General features: G+C 38.7%; 2 protein-coding genes across 3 annotated transcripts in view; both read right to left on the bottom strand.

Annotated features, from left to right (window-relative positions):
- The window catches only part of mosmoa (modulator of smoothened a), a 27,545-nt gene extending 13,017 nt beyond the window's left edge, over window positions 1-14,528 (bottom strand). For both annotated transcript variants that reach the window (XR_013771559.1, XM_079252739.1), the window contains exons 1-2: window positions 13,637-14,528; window positions 736-948 (exon numbers count right to left, since the gene is read on the bottom strand). Coding sequence is in view for 1 of the 2 variants with exons in the window: in XM_079252739.1 (XP_079108865.1) it covers window positions 736-948; window positions 13,637-13,742 (319 nt within the window). In the remaining variant the exon portion in view is untranslated. The remainder of the gene's footprint in view (window positions 1-735; window positions 949-13,636) is intronic.
- A 1,802-nt stretch (window positions 14,529-16,330) lies between these two features.
- uqcrc2a (ubiquinol-cytochrome c reductase core protein 2a) lies at window positions 16,331-23,170 on the bottom strand. The gene is made up of 14 exons (XM_079252251.1): window positions 23,064-23,170; window positions 21,998-22,099; window positions 21,658-21,807; window positions 21,482-21,546; window positions 21,310-21,366; window positions 21,086-21,210; window positions 20,719-20,816; window positions 20,290-20,347; window positions 20,015-20,110; window positions 19,737-19,936; window positions 19,463-19,543; window positions 19,286-19,362; window positions 19,027-19,180; window positions 16,331-16,494 (listed from the first exon to the last, which is right to left on the bottom strand). Exons 1-14 carry the CDS (start codon window positions 23,094-23,096, stop codon window positions 16,411-16,413), a joined length of 1,380 nt encoding a protein of 459 aa, XP_079108377.1. The 5' UTR covers window positions 23,097-23,170; the 3' UTR covers window positions 16,331-16,410.
- Window positions 23,171-23,527: the final 357 nt, after the last annotated feature.

Here is a 23,527-nt window from a genome sequence, read left to right as displayed (position 1 = left end):
TCTACAGGCACTTGTTTGAGTCTGTGTCAGTACCTTGAAAAAAAGCCTCCAGCTTTTGAACAATAAAACAAACCATTGTAGTTTCACATATCACTGCTCCATCTGTACGAGTGAGCTAGGGGCTGCCGCTTGCTCAACAAACTGCTCAATCAAGCCCCACCATCCCACTCAGCCTACTGAAATCAACCCAGGCACTGTGCATGAGAACGAAGTGAGACATTTGAGTGCTTCAAGTGTAGCTACACAGAAACCTTGACTGAAAAAAGGGGAAAAGTAAAAGCTGTGATGTTTGAGGCAGAGAGAGAGATAAACACAAGGAAAATGCTGCAGCACATAAGCCGCCCACTCGGATAACAGACAAGCAGCATTACTCCATAAATCAGCTTAAGGAAGCAAGAGGAGTCATCAAGCATGCAAAATAAAATAAATGTGCATCTATATTTTCAGAAACGTACAAATCCAACCAAACATGCACGTCACCACATTTCGCTTAGTAAAAACAAAGGCGCATGACGTATGCAGCCTTCAATGTCTTTGTCAGAACACATGATCTAATTTAACCTTAAACTTCTTTATTTCCTCCTACAACAGAAAGTGTGCATGCACGGACAAGTTTGGTCATTTTCATTTGTAATGTCAGAATGGATGCAGTAAGACGGAGAGGAAAGCTCCAGGGAAAATGTGCTGCTGATAATTCTGAGCACAAATGTGAATGTCATTGTCTTGTTCACTTACTCCCAGTGAAGGCGATCCAGCGAGCATATTTGGTGGCTTCTCTGCGCCAGTGTGATGCCACCAGCAGCCCACAGGTGACTGTGAGGGATATGATGCCCATGATGATGAAGAAAAGTGTGGTGACCCACTCGGGGGGCAGCCGTGGTGGGATGCAAGTCCGGTCTCGCCCATGGATAGTCTGACACTGCCGGACTAGACCAACTGTAAGGGAACCTGCAAGAAGAGGATTAAAGCTGATGAAGCAATCATACTGATATAATTTATTCAGGTCTGTGATGGACTGGCGACATGTCAAGGGTGTGCCCTGTATCTCGCCCAATGATTGCTGGGATAGGCTCCAGCTTCCTGCTACCCTGAATTGGACAGAGCAGTTAAGAAAAATGATGGATGGATGGATGGATGGATGGATGGATGGACGATTTCATCACTCATACTGACAAAAGCAAAAAGTGATTGGGTATCAAAACAGAATCAATTCTGATATTTTCTTCAAATCACATTTGGTTAATTTATTTTATATTTTATGTTAACAAGCTATCTGAATTTGAAGCTATATTTTTCTGATAGCGTTAAAACTTTAAAGTTGCAGATAAAGGACAGTCTCATCAAAGAAAGACAGCCAGGGTTACACTTTTCCCTTAACAACCAGGAGAGCACAACCAACTGAATCACCTGAAGCTACTTTGCATTTTGCATGTTGATAAGACAGAATCTCATTTACATAAGAACTGTAAGTGCTTGAAGAAGATTGGTCAGATGAGTCACATGGTCATTATGGGGAATTCTGTAGTCTATGAGCCCCTGTTACCGATCAGTTCAGTATGAACACAAGAGCTAAACATCACAATCTGAAGGTGCTGAAAATCTTGCAGAATGACCTGGGTGTAAAAGGTTTAGAGCTACACAATCCTGAGGCACATTCAGGCTTTGCAGTAATGATGGAAGTCTGTTTTCACAGATGCATAGCCCAACATGGCGAAAGAAGTAGTATCATCAGAAATTGTGGTGGCAGTGGTAAGTACTACAGCTGACATACAACCAGCGAAAGGAACAAAGAAGAAACTGCAGCATATTTAATGACTGCATAGACCACAAACATCGACTACAAAGCCTTTTTCTGTCTGTCTCAGAGTTTACATTATCATGACCTCCTACATCATCATCATGTTGCTTTCTGAAACAGCCAACCACCGACGTGAACTCTACATGAAGACAGTGACGTTTGAAACTGACTACCTACTGACAATAGTCAAGGAAGCAAAAATGGCCTTCCGACTTTATGATGGCTGAAGCCATCAGCTGCCTGACATGAAGCAGAGGGGCCTTAAATTGCCACCACTGAAGGTCACAAGGTGGTGCCTCAAAAACATCTATTGCTTCAATAAATTTCTTTACTGAAAAGTTAACAGATATTTTTCCCCTCAAGTCACAAATCTTCATTACAAAGCATGTTTAAGAATCATATACTCATGACGGCACGTTTGCATTAATTCTAAAATATCCCAAAATTTATGCAATCAATGCAATAACTCAAACACAACTTCTATACCATTAGGTACCAGAAAAACAGGGAAAATCCTCTTTCATCCATATTCAGCATTGTGGAAAATTTCTTTGCTTTTGATCTAAATGTCTGACCTCACCCTCCATCTTTACCACCAATGCATCAAGCCTGAATGCAGCAGAGAAGAAAAATAAATACATTTTTAATATTTGCAAAATAAAATAAAAAGGAAAACAGGATTGCAGCAAAACTATTTAAACAGGTCCACAGACAAAAAAAAAAACCCAGCAGCTTGACAAACAAAATGAAAGAGGATAAGATGAAGGAGAGGGATGAGCCCCTGTAAAATGTCACCAATTCAACAGTGGTCACTTGTGGGCCCAATTACACAAAGGGCCATCGTTTTTTCACGGATTTCCACACTTGTGCAACGATGAAATCAATCTTGCCAGTTAGTGAATGCATACCATGCAGTGATCCTGTATGGTTACCACTTCTTTAGAAAGGATCAATATCTCTGTAAATACACATGTCCAATCTGCCCATACTCAGTTACAACCCCCGGCTCTTACAATCCACTCTCTCAATCTTTCATCCTCTAAGTGCTCTGTTGAAGATCAAGGAGAGTGCAAGTGCACATCTGCAATCGAAAACAAGACTTAATGTTCCACTGTAGTTATCCATCATTAATCAAGACAGGAAGACAAACGGATGCATGCATCAAAGTGAGCCATGAACAAAAACGTCTGCCAAAGTGTGAAGGCCAGTACTGCAGGAGCAGGACTGTGCTCCTGCAGTACTTCCTCTCTGGAGACAAGCCATTCAATCAGATCACATCCTCAGGAGGATTGTCTACCTGAGTAAGCAGAACAGCATCACGCTGCTCGGCACTCTGCTGATGTTGGATCTCTGGGAATCAAAAAGGGACTCTCCAATACACTGCAAAGGGGGAGGGTGGTGGTAGAGGTGGGGTGGTGGGGGATTCTGCTTATTTGAAAAATGATGTTTAATAAGACTGAATTGTAACCCTTTGTAAGTACATAGTCAAGAAACGTATATGATATTTGGGAACTTTGTTTCTTTCAGAGAAGAAAAAATGCTTTGTCCAAATCATATTGATGTTTTAATGCTTTAAAACTCAATTGCCATTTTTATTATGAAGCATATTATTGTGATTCCTTTTTACTACAGATATTTAAATCTTGACTCATACTTGTTTGATATGAATCTAATCTTATTAGCAATCAAACTCAGCATCTTAACTTCCTTCTCTAACTTACTTTAGTTTGATCAAATCAAACATCCAGGTATAAGATGTTACCCTCTTATTCACTAAATAACAGTATAACAGTATACATGCTATTAATAATAATGTATACTGTAAAGCACTTGCAGTGAGAAACTATCTCAAAGACCTACAAGAAAATAACATAAGATGATAAATGAATGAGATAACATCAACACTCAGGCAATCAAACAATTTGAGAATTAAAATTCATATTCTAATTTGAAAACGCCAAAGCAAATCATGACAAACTGCTGCAACTACTCCAAATACTGCTTGGCCTCAGGCTAGAAAACTCCACTACATGTGTAAACATGTCCCACATATCCTTGGAGATTTGCAGCAATGCCTCCTTGATATTAACAAGACTCTCTAAATAGATTGTGATGACATTTTGGTCATTTTGAATCACCTGCTGCAGATCCTTCACATTTTAGGGCCAAGCACATTCCACGTCAGAGTTGTTTACATGACTGCATTTTCTGTCAAAGTTTACATGAAATTGGCTCAGATGTGAAGTTGAATGCTTTATCTTATTGATTTCTATTATTGGAATAAGTGTGTTTTCTCTGCTGCACCTTTATCCCATGGGTGGGTAATGTTGGAACACATGACAAGTTGCCAGAAGGGACAGAAAAATAATTTGCACTCAGCCTTTTAAAATCAGTATCAGAGTAAAACGTTAGGTTGGAATTTAAAACTAGAAAATTTCAATCGTTCTGCAGAAATATACTTATATAAAGTAAAACCAGGTTAGTGTCACCTGCCAATCAGCCATATACAAGCCACAATGCTTATTGTATTCATTTAGAAAAATAAACAAAGTAATTTAAGACTCAACAAGGGATCTTTACTTCTTCTGTAAAAAAATTAAAGTAATAAATTTTGCTTATCAAAGTGCCATAGCTTAAATGATTAATGCATTGCACTATTATGACCACAGTGGTGCTGTTTAACAAGTAGCTAAACAATATTGCAACAAAGCTGGATTCATCGAATAGGGGAGCCTTTGTGGACAACATCACAAGAGTTCAACAGTGCCTCTGTAGGTGGATGGAGATGACCATCAGGCAAGTAGGCAAACTGGAATGTCAAAAGAAGCCAAATGTGTTACTTGGTCTGTCTGCCACCCAAATCTAGACATTTTATTACTTGTTAGTTATACCCTTTGTGCATAAGAATGTCATGCCAAGCAGGAGCCAAGCCTGTGTGACTAAAATGTTCTTGTTGGGGTGGAGTCCTGCAGGCTTTCCAGAGGAAATCCTTTTCCTTTGTAATATGCCGTGAAAGCATTGCCTTACCAGTAACAGCCATACAGAACTCACACAGCTTACAGACAATACTAGCGCTCAAACAAAAAACAAACAAAAAAACCCCATCTCGTCTATAGATGGTTAAGTTATAAAAGGCAAAGCAAAAGTTGAGGCTTAGCGTCAGCTTTAAAAGGAGTATAAACCTCTGTCCTTGATCACCATACTGTCAGTTTGAGAGCTGACAGGAAACAACTTAGAAAGGATGTTTTCCTTCTTTTAATTTAACCTTTTACTGTTGTGACAATGCATTTGTCACTTCTGAAGAAAGTGTTAAAACAACAAGAAAAAAACAAAATCTCACAGCTAAAGACGATAGGTTCACAGCTTCTCCAACAGCCTTTTTCTAAGGCCAGTCAGAGCAACGATTAACAAGTAAACAACCCAGAGGTAAGCAAGGTAGAGAATGCAGGGACCGATGCTGGGAACATTAGGGAAAGGTTTGATAGCTGCAGTTAATGGCACTGGTTTATGACCATTTCCCCTGGATCCCCTGACCTCCTGCTGCTTTACTGGCTCTCTGAGGAATTCCTGCCATACAACAGGCAGTCACGCCATGTTACATGGACACAGGTAAACGATTCAACATGCAGAAACTGCTACAGTCCTAATTTCAACCAGAATCAATCCAAAATGTTGCATGTGTGAGGTGTAATTTCCAATGTTTGGCATATACATTTCATTGGATTTGTGTCAATGTTTGTTGGGCCTGAATTCTGCCCACAGAAACCATCCATCACCGCCCCAGTTCACACCTGGCAATAATGCTTCTTTGGCTATCTGATAACAAGTGGACATAATGAACACGCCCATGACAAGTTGAAGATGCAATGAGATACGACAGCTCAGATCAAGTTTGAAAGCAGTCGGCCACATTCTTGCTGCAGTTTGGATATGTCAAGACCACCTATTCAGCTATGTTATGTGCAAAACAGGCAGGGATTGTTTTCTTACTGGTTGAGTAACATTGAGGGGAGGGGGGATATTTGGAGTAATACAGAATTAATACAGAAAAAAATGTTCACTCATTTGCGTTCATTTTAATGTTCAACAATCTCAGTGAACACCACAGCACTGTGAACAAAACCAAACATGTTGCCTGTTAGCCCTCAGCTCACCATATTTCTGAATTTGTAGTAAAAAAAAAAAAATGTGTATCTTCATGTAACATTGCACAAGTTATCATGAAGCATTAATATGAAGCATCAGCAGGATACATTGTGAGGGGATACATTTAGGAATATTAAAAGATGTCCATGGAAGTATAACATGCAGCAGTTAATTTTACACTAAGCAGACAGATGTGTTTCTCACTTTTATTCAATTATCTGCAGCCATAAATACTATAAAAGCCTTTACCAGCAGAGGTGTGCTCACAAAGCTGTCTATCATCATAAATAAGGCAGGATTTTTTTTTACATCTCTTTCATTGAATTTACTGCATATCTGAATGTTTGTTTTGTTTTTTTGTTTCTTCTTTTTTTTTTTTTTAAAAAAAATACAATTATTAGAGAGATTTTGGCAGTTTAAACATGGGTTCATATGAATCTATGATCATTTTAGGTCAAGTGTACTTCGGCATGTTGCAGAAACATCAGATCTGCAAATAATGTTTTGCTTGTTGTCAACAGCTGTGAGATGCACCTCAAACATTTATTTGCACACGGAATAGGGCGTTTGACAAGTCATTTAACAGATGCTTTTTGTCCAAAACAGCTCACAAGTGAGGAACAACACTCAGACATGAAATAAAACAGACTGATTTGGGTGGGCGTCTGAAGAGTTCAATTTTCATGCGATTTTTGAAAAAATAATAAAGGACACGATTGCTCATATTTTAATTTCAGGAGCAAAATGGATTGGAGAGAGAGACACAAAGGCAACACAACTAGAAATGACCACAATACTGTTTCAATATCATAACCCTTTAATGTTATATGCACTAAGTTTTATATCGGAGACCTTTTGCATCATTTTATGGTAAAAACTTTGTTCAAAACCCTTTTGTTTGCAATTGATACTTGTCTTCTGACCCCTGGGGAATACCTTTTGCACTACAATAATTTTGACACATTACATGGTAATAAACAGTATCTTTATTTAAGAGTCTGTGCCAAATTAATAAATGAGACCATTCTTAATATTTCCATCAGAGCAAATTGGCTGAGTACGAGTGTATGATGAGTATTAATGATGATGAGTAAAAAATTGTTGACATCCTCTGTTTCTATTGTGTAAAAACTCCATAATGTCTTAATCTGGTAGCTTTAGAGGTCCTGGAAGTCTGACTGGGCTACCTCTGAGTCTTGATTGACGACTTTCTTACTTTTAAACAACACCAAAATTGTGCATTTCCTTCCATAACAAGTTGTGTTTGAAGTAAAAAAAAAAAAAAAAAAAAAAAAAAAAAAAAAAAAAAAAAAGGCATCATGCTCCAGCAAACTTTTTATCTGTGCCAGATTACGGTGATCTTGTTTAAATGAATGCTTCATCTTGTCCTCATATGGTGGACACATATTATCATGCTGCTCTGCGGTTCATTATTTCCGGTAGAGCCACAACGTATTACTGAGACTTGTACTTATGAATAGATTGGCTGTCTTTGGTCATGAAGCGACAGGGTCATTGGTACACGCTATATAACAAGACTATGGTTGGCCTACTGCCGCCCTACACTTGTGCTTTACTTACACAGAGAAGTGTTCATTTGTACTCTTTACGATAAAATTATCAGCTGTTGCTTTCTGTTCCTTTTGCTTGCACAGAGCTCGGGAAGAAAATGTTTGTTCATGCAGCTCTTTTTGCTGCAGAAGGCTGAAAATTGATGCTGCTATTGTCCTTAAATGCTTTCAAAACCAAGCTGAAAGTATCAAAGACAGCCTCAATAACTTCCTATTGTTTTTCATAACCTGTGTAATATTAAGGTTGTTTGTCAGCATGTTGTACCTGTGTGTTGAATTTTTTTTCTCTCAGCAAAGACTCCCTTGGATAAGAGGTTTTTAATCTCAATTGGATTTTCCTGGTTAAATAAAAGGTTAAAATAAAATGAAAAATAAAATCTTTTAATATAAGAGTTTAATGAAGACAACCAGCTGCTGGATGCAGCTTTATATTCAAAATAGCAGATTTAATAATGGCATTACTAAACAGCCAGTAAACCATTAAAGATATTTCCCTACATGAATATCCATTTTTCAAATGGACAAAACAAACCTGTAAATGTGACAGTAAGATTAAGGCTCAGAGTCAGAGCAAGCTGTTCTGTCTAAACGTGAAGTTGAACTATGTGTCTCTTTTCACTCTGCACTAAAAATGATGCAAAGTCACAGAGTCATAAATAACAGAGAAAAGAGACAAAGAGCCTGAACTATGAAGCAGGAGAAATTGTTGTTTTTTTTTTTTAATTAATTGACAATCAAGGTAACATCAGGCTTCACCCCAGCTAGTGTCCTTCTTACTGGACCGTATCACAATAGAAACATGCTAAAAACATATCCTGCTGCAAACACAACAATGGAAAGCTAAAATGTAGGGAAAAAAAATTACATTTGCTAAAATTGGCTAAAAATTGGCTTGAATCCTATTAATGTTGGTGAGAGTTAAAGCTGCCAGAGTTGCATCTTAAAGAATCAGAATTTAAACTTTATGGATTCCATTCATGAATACGTTCATTTAATTGAATAAATATAAGTATTAATAAATCAAATTACCTGAAGTTCTCAAGCTTTAACATTGGGGTTTCACTCCAGAAAAATCTGTAATTTATTTTCTTTTTCTGTTGTGACTGCAGCAGGCATTTTACTTTCAGCTGTTTAAGGTCATCTGATACCATTTCTACCCTTTTCTGACATGAACTTGCTCCTTTCTAGAATTTTAACAAACCTCCTTTTACCCCTTCATGAAATCTTTCTCAATAGAGAACATAAAAAAAAAACACCATGACTGAGCTTTATTAATAGCACAAGCCCCTGGAAGTGTTAAAAAAAGAAAAGGAAAAAGATGAAGAGCTGCAGGGAAAAAATTTAAGAATAACCTTAGAGCCATGACTGTGTCATGACAGGAAATACAACTTTGGAAGCACGTGTCAATTAATGTCAATGCAAGTCAGAAAATGTTGCGAAAACTCGTTTGGCTGCCACAAACATTAAAATAAACCCTTTATGTCTGGTTTAAGCACAACTTTGGCATAGTTAATTTTACAGAAAATAATGGGCCAATTCTCCCTTTGGAGGCCCTGCTCCTTTTACGCCCCCATCATGCCCCGGTACCTTGCAGTCAGCTCCTCTCACCATGATCAAAACACTCCTCTCACCATGTCTCGGTCCAAATGAGAGGAAATGAGCGCCATAGCTGCTCAACTGTGGCATGATTATGCTGTCATTAGAGGAGCACAGGGGGTGCTGATGTTTGTAAGCTCAGGAGGGATGAGTTAAAATGGCCTCTGAACTGTGGTGGGTGGTAAGTAGGTAAGCAAAAGCAGCCAACAGCTGCTGCTTCTGCAGCTGGAGGCTTTTACAGTGCCCACTTTTATTGCAGGAGTACTGGAGCACAGCTGTGGGAGAACCAAATCTACACAAAAAAAAAAAAAAAAAAAAAAAACAAGGCATGCAAACCCAGGTTGGCAGAGAAAAACCGAAATATGTATGAAAACAATAATTCATTCAGCTGAGGCCAAGTGAAGAACCAAACACTACCTCTTGATTACACTTCTGCTCACTAAATGAACTGACAGGAAACCTTGTATAAAAGGTCTACAGTCCGTTTTCAGTGAGCCTTATGGCAAAATCTGATATTTAATAATGTGTGCTTTGCAAAATGACACATTCCCTTCCTGAGCAGTTGTTATATGCTATAATTATTGACTGAATATACATTTGTATGGAATTAATGAGATTAGATTTTGATGGCATTTGACTGTGTCATAAAAATAAACATATTCTTTAATAATAAAATATATTATGAAGATATAATGAATATTAAATGCTTTGTGGTGAAAATGCTATTAAATTAAATCAAGATCACAAGTAACTTGTTCAGATACTGTCTGTTTATCATTTGAGATTCAGTCCAAGATGGAGTTGTTAATTTAATGATAGCTCAACCCTGCATCTGCCATCCTGCAGGATAAGTTGAAGAAACAACGCTTCAGTTTGGCACATTGCAGCTGCAGCATTCAAACTGTAATATTACAATTTTATACCAAACAATAACATAAGAAAACAACACATTATGACATTTCCTTTTCCTGAAACTGGTAAATCCTTCTGTCTCTCCTTAGGCTGCAAGTAAGGTGTCTGTCAGAGTTTTGGGTAAACTTGAGAACTGCTGCCACTGCAGCCCAGTAACTGGATGATAATGGCTGGCCTGGTTTCAGTTGCTCTGTAGTAATGACACTCTGTGCCCTTGTGCTTTGAAAAGCGATACTTAAAATAACACAATTTAATAGTGTCCTATTTCATCTATTTTAAGCTATGTCAGATTCAGACTACAGTAGCAGGTATCCAGCACTCTTCATTATGCAATTTCACCAAATAAAATAAAATTTCTTTGCTAACCAAGCAAAAAACATGTGCTTTTTGGGTAAATGAACATTCATTTTTCATTCTGACAGAAACTTTAAGTGTTGATATTATTAAACAGTAATAACAGTATGATGAGATCGAGATGATGCAAAAAAATACAATCAGATGAGAAGAGCATTGAAAATCCCCACCTATTGTCCTGTGAACTCTTAACAGTGGCATTTTCATTTCTGGTTCAATCAGTAGCTCATAAAAATGCAAAAACTAAAAAAGGAATAAAAATTATTACAGTAATTTTATATTATAGTCATGCTGTGTAGGTAAAATGATAAGCTTTAGAAACAAAAAACTTATTTTAAAAATAACAATAACCTCCTGCTATGTATGCAATTAAAGTTTAATACTGAAACTACACATTTGATGATTATACATATTGGCATCAGTCAACACCGGCCTTGAATACACCCATTTCACGAAAGCCAGACTGAACCTGGGGGGAGTTGGCACCTTTTTTTTTTACGTTTGTATGTCTTACAAGTTACTCAGGCGCCAGTGAACAAGAAACTGCTGTGGGACATAAATGTACAGGGAGACGATTGTTGGCGGAGTTGCGGAGAATCACAGCTTGTGTCCGACACCGCTTTAACAATGGCTTTGCCTCGAAGCCCTGCACAGAAGATCAGCTTTAGATGTTTATTTCCAGAAAATATGCGGCTGCAGCTATAACAGCGTCACACATCCAGATTGTGTGGAGGTGAAAAGCAGCAGCGTTGCGCTTATTTTCAAATGGATTTTGGTTCTGTGTGAATAAAATGCAACATGGTGTGGAAAACTAAAAGGAAGGACAATCAGTGATTTAGTAGTACCATCCTTTCTGGTGGTCAATTTACGCTCCAAAGTGCACAAGTCGAAAGAAACTTGGTGGTGAAGGTCTCCAACACTTTGAGTTAAGTCAGCTTTATCCCAAACTAACTGCTCAGAGGACTACGTCTGTTCTTTAATGATCCAAGTACAAAGTCAGTCAAAGAGGAGGTGCTACAGTCAGCTCTGAGTCCTCTTATAGAACAACAACAAAGATGGGGACCAGAGGTCAGCTGAATCGGTGTCAGAGTATCTTGCTTTAAAGATGATGAAAAAGAAAAAAACAAAAAAAAAACAACAAATATGTGTGGAATGGGTATGACAACAATATGGTTTATGATAAACTGATAAACTACAAAAAAAAAAAAATCATTGGGAAATACATCTTTTATAAGATCCAAGCCATTTTGGCAGCAAATCAGTTAAAAAGGCCTAAAAATGACTAATTCAAATGATAAAATGAGTAACAGAGCAAAAACAAAACTGTGAAATTATCAGACAGCACATAACCAGGTTACATAACCACACAGACAGAGCATCTTATCAGAGGAAATATCACTTGTGGTTTTAAAGGCTTGTTGAGTGAAATCATGAGGTATTATTAAAGATCCGTTTCTACGCCCATTAAAGAAGAACCCTGTGTTAGTTTAAAATAAATGCTTAAGTTATAGAAAAAGATATAGCATAAAGCTACAAAAAAGAAGGAGGAGGGAAAAAAAAGGACACTTCACACTTTCAATTTAAGGTTTGGAAGTTCTTCTGATGACAAAACCTCCTTCGTTTTCAAGCTGTGAATTCTGTAAATAGGGCACATTAACCCCATGGCAATGGAGGATATTTATCTGCTTTGTTGCATTGACTTTTCCCTGAAACAGACAAGAATTTTACTGGCCTTATGCTGGGCATAAAAATGGCCTTCCAGACTAAAGACCTACATAATATGAACACAACCGGTCCAGTAATAAGCTCGCTCATTATTGTAACGGAGTAGGCGAAGTTTTCTCAAAACAATGAGCAACAAAACAAGAACAGAATGAGACAGATGTTTTGGGACGTGTGGATGATCAATCACAGACCATTCAAGACCAACCACCATCAAAGAGAAAGAGGATGTGAGCAAGGTAACAGTAACGTGGACACTGACATATGCAACAACATATGCAACAATATTCATGCTTTAAAAAAATACCTAAGACTCAACCTTGTACAAAACTGAGGATCACAATACAACTACATGTCCATAAACTGTAGACAATGTCTCCAATTCATATACAAGTCATTATTACTTCCACATAGATTACTTCTATCATTGAGCATACACATTCTAGAGGTGTAGCAGGATGATGAACCCTCCCTGACCCACTTATTAAGCTGTCATTGTGCAAAGGGAACAAAGAGTAGCAGCTGTCTGTCAATAGACTGGAAGTGTTCTCAGGACAAACACAAATAACAGACAAGCAGCAGCACGTGCTTTATCCAACATCAGCACGGGACGCCTCTAATACACACCTGCTTTGATTCCTTATATGCTCACAGAGAACACCGCTTACTAAGAAGTCACATCAAACGTCAAGTCATCTGTACGGACACAGAGATGCTTTTACCTTTAGCACTTCAACAAGGCTATTGATCAATTAGTCAATAGACAAACAACACAAAGAGGAGCAAATAATGATGATTTCTACTAGAGACTGATCCATTGGTTAGTTTCTCCTTTGACCCACAGTTTGTTGGACAAACACCTGAAAATTGTGCAAAATGCTGAATTTTCCCACAACTATTTAAACCAATATACTAAACATTTAAGGCATTTACTTTAAAAAGGGTATAGGAAACAACTTAGGGTAGTAAATTAATCTATTTAAAAAGCAGAATATAGCTAATATTGCTTGTCTCGTTTGCATTTTATTTGCAAACTCCTCTAGCTACTCAATCATGGCTCTGGCTTCTTTTAGATTTTATGTAGAAGGAAAATAGATTGATTTATTAGATGAGATGATGGAGTACCATGCTACAATCCAGGGAATCAATATAACAGTGATTAGACAGTCTATGTTATTGAATAACTGAGTAAATATGGGGATAATGATCAGTTACAGGCCTGTTTAGTTGAGATCCATGGCTTTGATAAATTACCAGCTGCAAGATCCACTGACAGTTGTAATAGTCAGTCAGGAAAATAAAAACAGAGCCGGTTTGGAGGACAAAAGAGCCAGCTGCTGTTGAAAATCGACATACAGCAGCAGATTTCTCATTTATGAGATTATCTGACGGCGAACAAGGCTGCGATGTGGGTAAAGAGTGTGTGTGTATTGGGTGTGTGTGTGTGTGTGTGTGTGTGTGTGTGTGTGTGTGTGTGTGTGTGTGTGTGTGTGGATAAAACACAAAACATAGCATGTGAGATGCTTGTTTCCTTTACCTGATGATTCTCCAGTGTTGATCCAGTCTGGGTTTGCGATGCTGGCTATTGCAAAGATATCTGCTGCCAGAAACAGACACCCTGAAATGATGGTTAGTTTATCCATTTCGCCAATCTTGGAAGCGGTCAAGGATGTTGGAAAGGCGGTGGTCGTTGGCCAAGTGGGAACCCGGGTGTGGAGAGACTTTGGGTGGGCTGTTATCAGTCTAACCTCGCCCCCTTCAGCAGGACCCTGCTGTGGTGGTGGTTCTGCTGAGCATTTTGCAGCAACGATAGCCCATTCGCGTGAAGCAAGCGTGAGCCTCCAGCTACAAAAGGCTCAAACGTGACGCACAAAAGCATCACATCATATATGCCTGCTGTAGTACAGTAAGGTAGAACAATAGTTCACTCAGCGCTGAGGCCCTGAACTGCTTGTGTTGTCTTTCGGATCCGCTTAGCAGCAGCATCCGCTGCAGCAGCATCGGGTACAGCTGCAGCTAGCAAACAGCTAGCTAGCTATTTCCCAGATTCGGGCTCGGTGTGCCGAGCTGCGGCCCAGAGGCTGCTCGACGGCCGACACCGCAACTGCGCTAGCATTTCAAACACAATGTCACACCAGCGGAGGTCCAGAATGAGCAAAGTAAGTTCCACTCACTTCACAATATCCGTGTTTTTTCAAAGGTTTAACGTTACCCGTCAGGAAAACGAGAACCCATCACCCTCTTTTGCATATCCGTTCTCCGTCTCCGCTGGAATAGCATCTGGTACTTCCAGTCCCCTTCCAGCCAGCTTCCCTCCTCTCCCGCCGCTCCGGAGCACCGTCACACTGTTGCGCGGCTTTAAACGCTGCGAATTTCAGTCCAACGGAGAGCTTAAATGTCCCAGACTGGACGGTAAAATGGGAACGTCATTGTTGTGCTTTCCACTCGTATGCCCACCGCTAGCTCAGCCTCCCCTTCTGCCAAATGACATCAGGCGGACACCCCCACGCAGCCTCATACACACATACACACAGAGCCCAGTGTGTTCACGTTCAACAAGGAGGGTTTGGGGGCGACTCGCGCTCTCCTCGCGATATTCCGTAAATAACGGGGCTCGTGTTGTCCGAACTTTCTCTGTGTGAGACTTTATTTGGGAACAATGTGTGTGTTTCCTCAACGTAGCAACATATCACAATGTAGTTTTTTCAAAAACGGCAACAGCAAATGTAAAAAAGCACGGTAATCAGAAAGCATTTGTTACACACTGAAACAATCCCCCAAAATAAAAATTATTATATTAAAAAATACTATATTGTAAAATTATTAAAAATAAATTACTGAACATGTTCAAAAATAATACAACAGAAAACGTTTTACAAAACAAGATTTTTCATAGATATATCGATAGATGATCGATAGACAGAGAGAGAGAGAGAGAGAGAGACAGAGATATAGATAGATAGATAGATACTGTGACTTTGTAATGATCATAAATGTAATAGCTACAGTTTTGTGAATGGAGACCAGGGAAACACCAACTGCAGGGCAACAGTAGGGACATGATAAAAGTATGTTTCACTGCTTTGCAATTAAAAAATCAAATTGTTGGTATAAAACTTCAGTTTAAAGTAGTAATAATGCATTTCTTTCTCTTTCTGTCAAAGAAAATTATCCAGTATCATACCCTATTAATTTTAAGTCACAAGGTTTCATTATCTTAAGGTCACACAGATTCTTGTAAGAGAAACTGAAGACACTTGCTCAAATATCAATTAAATTGATGAAATTCAAAGCCATCCAAACTGCTTCTGTGCAGTCAGTCCAACACAGTTTTAGACAATATGAAGCATTGCATTTCAAAGGCAGGTAAATATGAGTGTGAAGCATGAAAAGGAAGAAAAATACTCACCACCTTGGGGGACACATTGAGACAAATCAGCTGAGGTGGTAAACACCTTTATTGCTGATAGTGGTCAGCTACTTTAAATACAGCTGTTAGATCTTACATTTTAACAACCCCAGGTCTGTGGTTACTAAAAGCTCATTGTAAGTGTAGGTTTGGTGCTATGAAATAATTTTTAAACCAGACTAAAACAGTTATTTCATACAGGAACCAACTTCTCTAGTAACTGAGAGGAAAAGCAGTTTAGATAGGTCTTATGACAAAAGAGGATCAATAGCATTTGCAAAAATAAAAGAAAAAAGAAAAAACACCAACATAGATTATTGTATAACTTTATTTTGATTGTTTATGTACATCTAGCCAATATTCTGAAGAAATACATCTAAACCAATCATTTAGTTGTTAAACTTGCAGATTGCACGATCAAAACTAGGCTGAAGAAATCTGAATTGAACAGTTTTCTTACACAGTTGTGCTTTTGGGTCCCTCCTCTGGTTGACAAATGAAACGGTACCTATTTCAGGCTGAAAAGTCTGCATTAAAAATGTCACAAATGAGCTCATGGACTTAGTGTGGAAGGAGTTTTATTAATACAGAGCAGCTTCCTGATCCATCAGACCACACTAACACTAAAATATAACCAACTTTAAGGCAACATCCACAGGACACTCCATTGTTTTATTGTCATTTTATTTTACACAGATATACAATTAACTGACTAAAACTGCATTATCATTTTACAGCTTCCTGCTGGTGCTCACACAAACTGCAGGCCATACTGAAGATGTCAAAAACATTTCTGCAGAAGGCTGAGGCTTTGGAGTCTTCTTTTTTTTTTTTTTTTTTTTTTTTTTTTTAATCTGTGAGCCACAGCACAGCCAACTTAAAATTGTTCTTCAAGTTTATTTTCATAAGTCATCCACAAATGGTGTACTAACAAGGTGTCCACTTGCTGCCATGGTCTTCTTGCCAACCACAAATTTTTTTGCAGCCTGCAGAAAAATGGAAGAGGAACTTTTTAAAACCTTCCAACACTTTCACTTATTTACACACATCAGCTTTCAAATTTGCAGCTTAAAAACATGTCACTTTTAAAAAAAAATCTGTTAATATACCTTCAAGCATGATTGCCAATGTCATATGCATGCCACAGCTCTCACATTTAATTAAGCATTTGAAAAACAATTTTAATGTTGAACTAAGTGTGATTCCTCATGTTTGACAACATCCAAAATAATCCCGTTTGGGAATATGTTTGTTTTGCCTGTGTTATGTCCAGGCGGTGGCCACAGTAAAATGCACTGTCACCTTCATCTGCTGCATCAAAATCCCAAGTAATCTAATCTTAATGTGGATTTTTATCACTTTAATTAAATCTGCTTAACGTGCCGTTGGCATTGATGAAGGATGCACTCTTGAAAAAAAGTAGACAACGAGAAAAGCACACGGAGAGCGCAAACCTCCACCAAGGGCCACAGTTCTCCCCATATTGAAATTATTTTTCTCTTCCTATGATGAAAATTCTAAAGGCCCCATATTTTTTCATATTCTGGATCATTCTGGATCATCAGTCTTCGATATATTTTACAACCCGTTGAAAGCTTGTCCTGTTTTTTTTTTCGTCAGTGCTCCGACCATTTTCGTTGGAGTTACATGCACAAATGTTGAAAATAGCTCTATCTCACAATGTTAAACAATCCTTTAAAAAATTCCAGGATCTAAACCAGGGGTGCCCAAGTCCAGTCCTTGAGATCTACCATCCTGCAACCTTTAGATGCAACCCATGTCCAGCACAGCTGAGTCAAATAGGTGAATTCCTCTTCTGCGTGTCATTCAGCTCTGTAGAGGCCTGCTAACGAGCCACTTATTTGATTCAGGTGTGTTGGAAAAAGGTTGCACCTAGAAACGGCAGGATGGTAGATCTCCAGGACTGGACTAGGGCATCCCTGATCTAAACGGTGATCTGGATCACCACCAAAATTAAATAAGTTCTTTTTTATCATTTCCAACAATTCCTGAAAATTTCATGAAAATCCGTCTGTAACTTTTTAAGTTACCTTGAAAACAGAAAAATGCCAGTAAAAAATAAACTCTTTGGCAGAGGTAATAAAACAAAGATAAGTGAGATCCAACTGGAAGTGTATTACTCTGTTTCTCCATAAAGATTGAAAGAAATCGAGGAAACAGCTAAGGCCGTTTGCTGCCTTTTCAGAATTCAACTGCATCACAGTAATGTTGCTAATGTTGCCGTGGATACAAACCAGAGCTTAAAGCATGGCAGTGGAGGCGTCACGAATAAAAAGTCAGTTTGTTTCGACCTTGATTCTTTTTTCTCCCTTTAAAAATATCCTATATATCAGCCTTCAACCATCCACCCACACAAAAGCACTGATGGTTAACAATTAGTTGTTACACACATAGTACAAATGTAGTGGCTCTATCACAGTCGTGTGCTGAGTCTGACCTTTTAACTAATGAGAACTGTGGATGCATTTGAGAACTGTGGATGTAAACAATGCGGTAATGGTACATGTGTATTCACATTCTTTTCCATGGAATGGGGGCGCACCCAGTTCCCATGGGGAAGTAACTGGCTAGCCTACGCTAGTAACTGGCTAGCAAAATCTGTCGCTAGCAAGACTAGCAACAGATTTAAGCAGAAACCACAACAGGAAGACCCTTTTCAAAATCTCTTGATTGGGAGCACTTCTGCTTCCCAGTGAAGTATGTAAATGGACAAAATGGATAGCATGACACCAGTATGATGTGCCGAGCCGTGTTTGAGAGGTCTGTTCATCTTGTGGCCAGACCAGTTCACATGTTAAGTGCGCTGTCACTGAAAATTTGTTCTGGATGAATTCTGCTCAAACCACAAAATCATAGAAAGCATGAAAGACTTTCACGCCATTTAAATTGTTTTTGTTTTTAAAAGGTCATAAAAAAAACAAACAAACTCTTACATTGATATTTTCTGACTAGTTTTGTATTTAACAATAACAAATACTGTTAAGTAAATATAACATCTAAAATGGGTAAACAGTTTTTAATTTGTATACATATTTTATCTAAAAATGTGGGCTCATTTAAACACAGTTTTATTAACCAAACATGTCAGAGCCTTGCAACTAATCATGTTTCTTTATCTTTTATAACTTCGATATAACTTCGAGATGTGTCAAAAGATGAATATATTCATTCTTCTCTTGAAACATCTCTTCCTCCATTATAAAATGTACATGTATAGATGCTGTCCATTACCAGAAAAGCAACATATCTGCCTTGATTGTTCCTTTTCTAAGAATTATTGAGTAAGGAATTCACTGTAAGTAGTTTTTCTTTCTTGTTTTTTATTTCATTTTAAAAGTGGTGTAACATGTTCCTGTTTACACCGAAGTTAAACAGGATTCTGCATTCGTTCCATGACCATATCGTAAAAGAACTGAACCGTGACCTTAATATCAAGGTACGTACTAAACTGCAATTTTGGCAGGTAAAGGATTAAAAACGGTTTGGTAGATACTCACCTTGACCACATCATCCTGGGTGACAGTGTCTATAGCCTGAAGGACAGTATCAGGAGCCTGGTAGGCTCCAGTAGTCAGAGCTTGGGCACCAATCTCCTCCATGAGGCCATCAGAGCTCTCTATTGACATAAGATAGTCTGCTTTCATCTGGTTTCTGCACAAACACATCCAGCACAGATTCAGTCAAGAACAGCTTATCCATTTCTCAGCATAGCAGCTAAAGTAGAGCAGCACAACTGGCCGCTTCCAGTGAACTCACTTTGCTATGGTGATCTCTGCCTCCGACACGCTTCCCTCTGCCACACCTCTCACTTGAGCAATAGCAGCTTTGATCACCTGCACAGAGAAATGCAATAAGGATGAGCTGAGCTCAGAGCACACTACAGTATTTCAGCACATTTATGATTAATTCACACATGAGAAACTTGGAATTTACCTCTCCGGCAGAATCCGTTTGTGAAACAGTATAGACACCAAACAGGCCAGAGTCAGAGTAGGAGGCATTGAAGGCAGTGGCCTGTAAGCAACCAGAAGGCGTTGGATGTAAAGATACAGGCTGACTAGCTCTAAAACAATCACAGGGCTGAGATACAAGGGAATTCCTACTTTCCTCACAATACTTGTTCAATAATTTCAGCGCGTGAAATAAATGTCCCCTGTTGTATTTAAGCAGCTTAATACATCTTAATTATTTACATCTTTAAACTTACATCAAATGGCTGCGTGGTAGCTTTGGCAATACCCTGGCTCAGTTTGCTGCTGATGCTGGAGCCCCTCTTCACATGTGGACCAGCTCCCAGAATCCTTTGCAGCACACTGAAAGCATTAGCCTCTGCACTACCTGTCACACCGCCCTCAGTGACAACCAGCGCGTGGACCAGATCATCGTTGTTTTGCACTCGCAGCTCACCTACACACAAAATAACACATCACGAGAGTAAAGTGCTGTTTTATTTCAAGAGTCCAGCTTTTTGTTGCGAGTGCTTACCTCCTCGATACACAGCTTTAGCAACAGGCGCTCCGGCCCCGCTGCGTTCACCCAGAAGTCCTTCGCCAACTTGCCTCAGGACAGAGTGCTTTACACCTGGAAGCAAAAATACACAATCAACACACAAATGACCTGGAGCAGTTTTTCCTTAAAATATAAAGATCCACTGAAAAACATCCCAAAGCTCAAAAATCCCAAGATAGACTAGCTTAAAAATAAAGACAGATGAGAAAGGAGAGGAGGTGCAACAAAGCCACACACGAAACAACACTCACCTAGTCCTACAAGAGCAATTCTGGCTGTTGTGAAATTCTCCTCAACAAATGAATGTAGCTACAGGGAAGGATAAATAGGAGGAGAGGTGTGTAAGAACTACACACAGACTACCAAACAGTGGTGTAGAAAGGCTGTATCACAGGTGTCAAACTCCAGTCCTCAAGAGCCGGTATCCGGCAGGTTTTTGTTGTCTCCGTGCTCCAACACACCTAACCGAAAGTCATAAATAGGTTGACAAGAACCTGCTGGATCCATTTAAATTGAATCAGTTTGATTGAGAGAAGCAACAAAAACCTGCCTCAAGGACTGGAGTTTGACACCCCTAATGTATAGGATACACACATTTATATTCTAATAATTTGACTAATTAGGCAAAAACACTTTATAATCAAAGACCACAGAGGTCAAACAAACGAATGCATCCATACCTGTTCAGAGGAGACTCGACCAACCATATAGTCCGGGCAGTACAAAGAGTTAGACAGGGCATTTTTGTACGCCGCTTCATGCAACTTCTCAATAACACCTTCAAGAGAAATACAGCGAAAAAGCCTGGATTTCAGTCAAGAGAGTATTAAACTTTACTCGTGAAAATACAAATGGTTTTTTATGTCATTCACTCATTCTTGCACCTTGAAGCAGTATTTTTTAAGCAAAAATGAGAAAATTTCCATAAAACTGACAACATTTCAGTTAGTTAACACATGCTTTAAAGTTCCTTTGCTCCAAAATGTCTTTTTTTCTTATATGAAGCAAAAGCGATTATTAGCCGAGTTGCTGTGCCTTGAGGTTTACCTATCTGAGGACACTGATGAGCTAGAGCTTTGTCAATCTTCACCCTGGAAGTCAGTTCGTCTACCTCCCATGGACGGAACTCCTGAGCTGTTGTCACGTTGACCAGAAACTCCAACAATGAATCTCTAAAGCGTCATAACATAAAGCACCAATTAAACTTTGGAGGAATGTTTATAAAAAGAACAAATAAAAACCCAGGTGTGCTTAAAATAAATACAACTTACACGTCATCTCGCAGACAGTCTGCGGTGTAGACCATGGTCTCTCTTGATGCTGTCACGCTGTAGATGAACAAATAGGTGCTCAGGTAGTTCAGTGTGGTGTAGTTTGTTTTTTTTACGTTGACAATAACAGAAGTGGCAACCATCTGCGAGATCAAAAACTACATTTACTGACCTCAGGCTTCCTCCCATGGCCTCCACACTGCGACAGATCTTGAAGGAAGATGCTCCTTTTGTAGTCTAAAACAGAAATAGAAAAACAATATTAAAAGTAGTTAATTGAGCACATCGAGAAATGAGTAACAGACTTCCTGAAGACATTACACATTCAGGGATCATTCACAAAGTTACCAGGTTTGCTGCCAGTCGTAACACATGAGAGACACCCTGGTTTTCCGAGGACTCATATCGACTCCCAGCTTTCACAAACACACTGACACTTGACAAGGGGGAGTAGTTTTCCAGCGAGGCTATCACCAGACCGTTAGGAAGTTTTGACACCTAAAGAAGCCAAGAATAATGTTAAAGGAATCCTAAAATAAAATGGGCCCTGGTGCAATTTTCTAAAATGTACTTCCTGTTCTTGTCCATTTGCAATGCTCTTTGCATTTACAACTTAGTGTAAAATGCAAAAAAATAAGTTGGTATCAACTAGAAATATGATTCTTGCATTAATGAGAGCAGCACCTACCTGGACATTCTGTGAAGGGAGGGATGACGCCTTGGTTGGTTTCAGATTAGAAAGGGGTTCAGTCAGAGTTTCACTCCTCCTAGCAGCAGCATAGCAGCGTTTCTGAAGGAAGCAGTGACATCAAATTTAAGACTGTGAATGATGTGTGTGTTGTGTGAGGTTTCGCTGAGGAAACAAGAAGTGTAGACCTGTGCAATCCTCAATTTAACCCATCGCCGTCTTCGTAAAAGCAGCACATCCTTAAATAATGTAAACGGCAAGGCCCACTGTGGTTCTTTGATTAGTCTTTTCTACAAATTACAGGTAATTTAAAATTAGGGGGAAATAGAAAATGTTTCAGACGTACAATTAACAGGTATCATTTTTTTTATTTAACTACTTTAAACTACCCAGTGTTTACCTGATGTTAACTAAGCCAATAACCATTTAAATGCCATCATTTCTCTAAAGAGGTTAAAACAGCAGACAATTATTCTGTCATTAAGTAGAGCAGAGGCAGTAATGTCCTTTCCTACAGCTGTAACATTAAATACAAACATCATAAAAAAGCATTTAGGAAGTGACTTGTAAAGGACCAGAGCCCAGCCCAATGCAACTGGTTTCGTGTAACAATGTGAACGAACTATGATTACAGTGTCATGATTAGCCATTATCAGGAGGTCGTAATATTTCAACCACAGTAAAGGTATAATTTCTTCTGAAACATCTCAAACAAGAGAAATGGGTAAAACGAAGTCAGTGATGACCTTCAGGTTTCACTGAGCAAAGACTGCACAGAACAACATAACCATGCTTTATCCCGCCGAAAGCCATGTTGCAACACATGTTGTTTGCTTTTCCAGTGCACATAAAGTGTCTGACAAGGGTTTAATCCGTTGATAAACATTGAATGTAGCTTTGAAGGGAAAACCCGCATTAGCTGACTACCCAGTTAGCCATAACTAGCCGAAGTGCTAATTGTAACTGGTACAATTAGTTCAAGTTTTTAGAAGAGCTGGTCGCGGGTTGGACCACCTTTTGACCCAAAGGGTTACACCATCCAGACCTGAAAAAACGAGAAACTCACAGAAAAATTGTTGATTGACCGAATTCCTCTCATGACTCCGGAATCTCTCCTTCAACCCGGCACAGAGACAGATATGGCGGCGTCCCAACGTCTTACCCATAATCCACTGCGACGTGGCAAAATCAGTGCCTTTCAGAATAATAAGTGTGTACATATATACTCTGTATATACAGTCTATGGTATGAACAAATAGTTAATTATTTTAAAAAGAAAAAAAAAACATATTTGCATACTGTATCCTGCAAATGTGTCTCAATCCTTGACTTTTTTTTTTAGACATTAAATGAATAAACAGTTCTAAAATTACCCATTATATATATATATATATATATATATATATATATATATATATATATATATATAATGTAAAATAAATGGTTTCATCCTAAATGTTAAATGTTCACACGTTTATAAAAAAAAAAAAAAGTTTGAATTGGTGAAGCTCTGCCAATCTTTACAGCTGA

The sequence above is a fragment of the Telmatherina bonti genome (assembly GCF_933228915.1).
Source record: "Telmatherina bonti genome assembly, chromosome: 14".
Taxonomy (NCBI): domain Eukaryota; kingdom Metazoa; phylum Chordata; class Actinopteri; order Atheriniformes; family Telmatherinidae; genus Telmatherina; species Telmatherina bonti.
This window is presented reverse-complemented; position numbering and strand designations above follow the sequence as displayed.

Coding starts and splice junctions, on each gene's coding strand:
- uqcrc2a (XM_079252251.1), bottom strand. CDS start 23,096: ATGAGAGGAATTCGGTCAATCAACAATTTTTCT. Junction 19,937..20,014: donor TAAAGCTGTGTATCGAGGAG/GTAAGCACTCGC, acceptor TTTTGTGTGTAG/GTGAGCTGCGAGTGCAAAAC. Junction 19,544..19,736: donor CTACCACGCAGCCATTTGAT/GTAAGTTTAAAG, acceptor GGTTGCTTACAG/GCCACTGCCTTCAATGCCTC.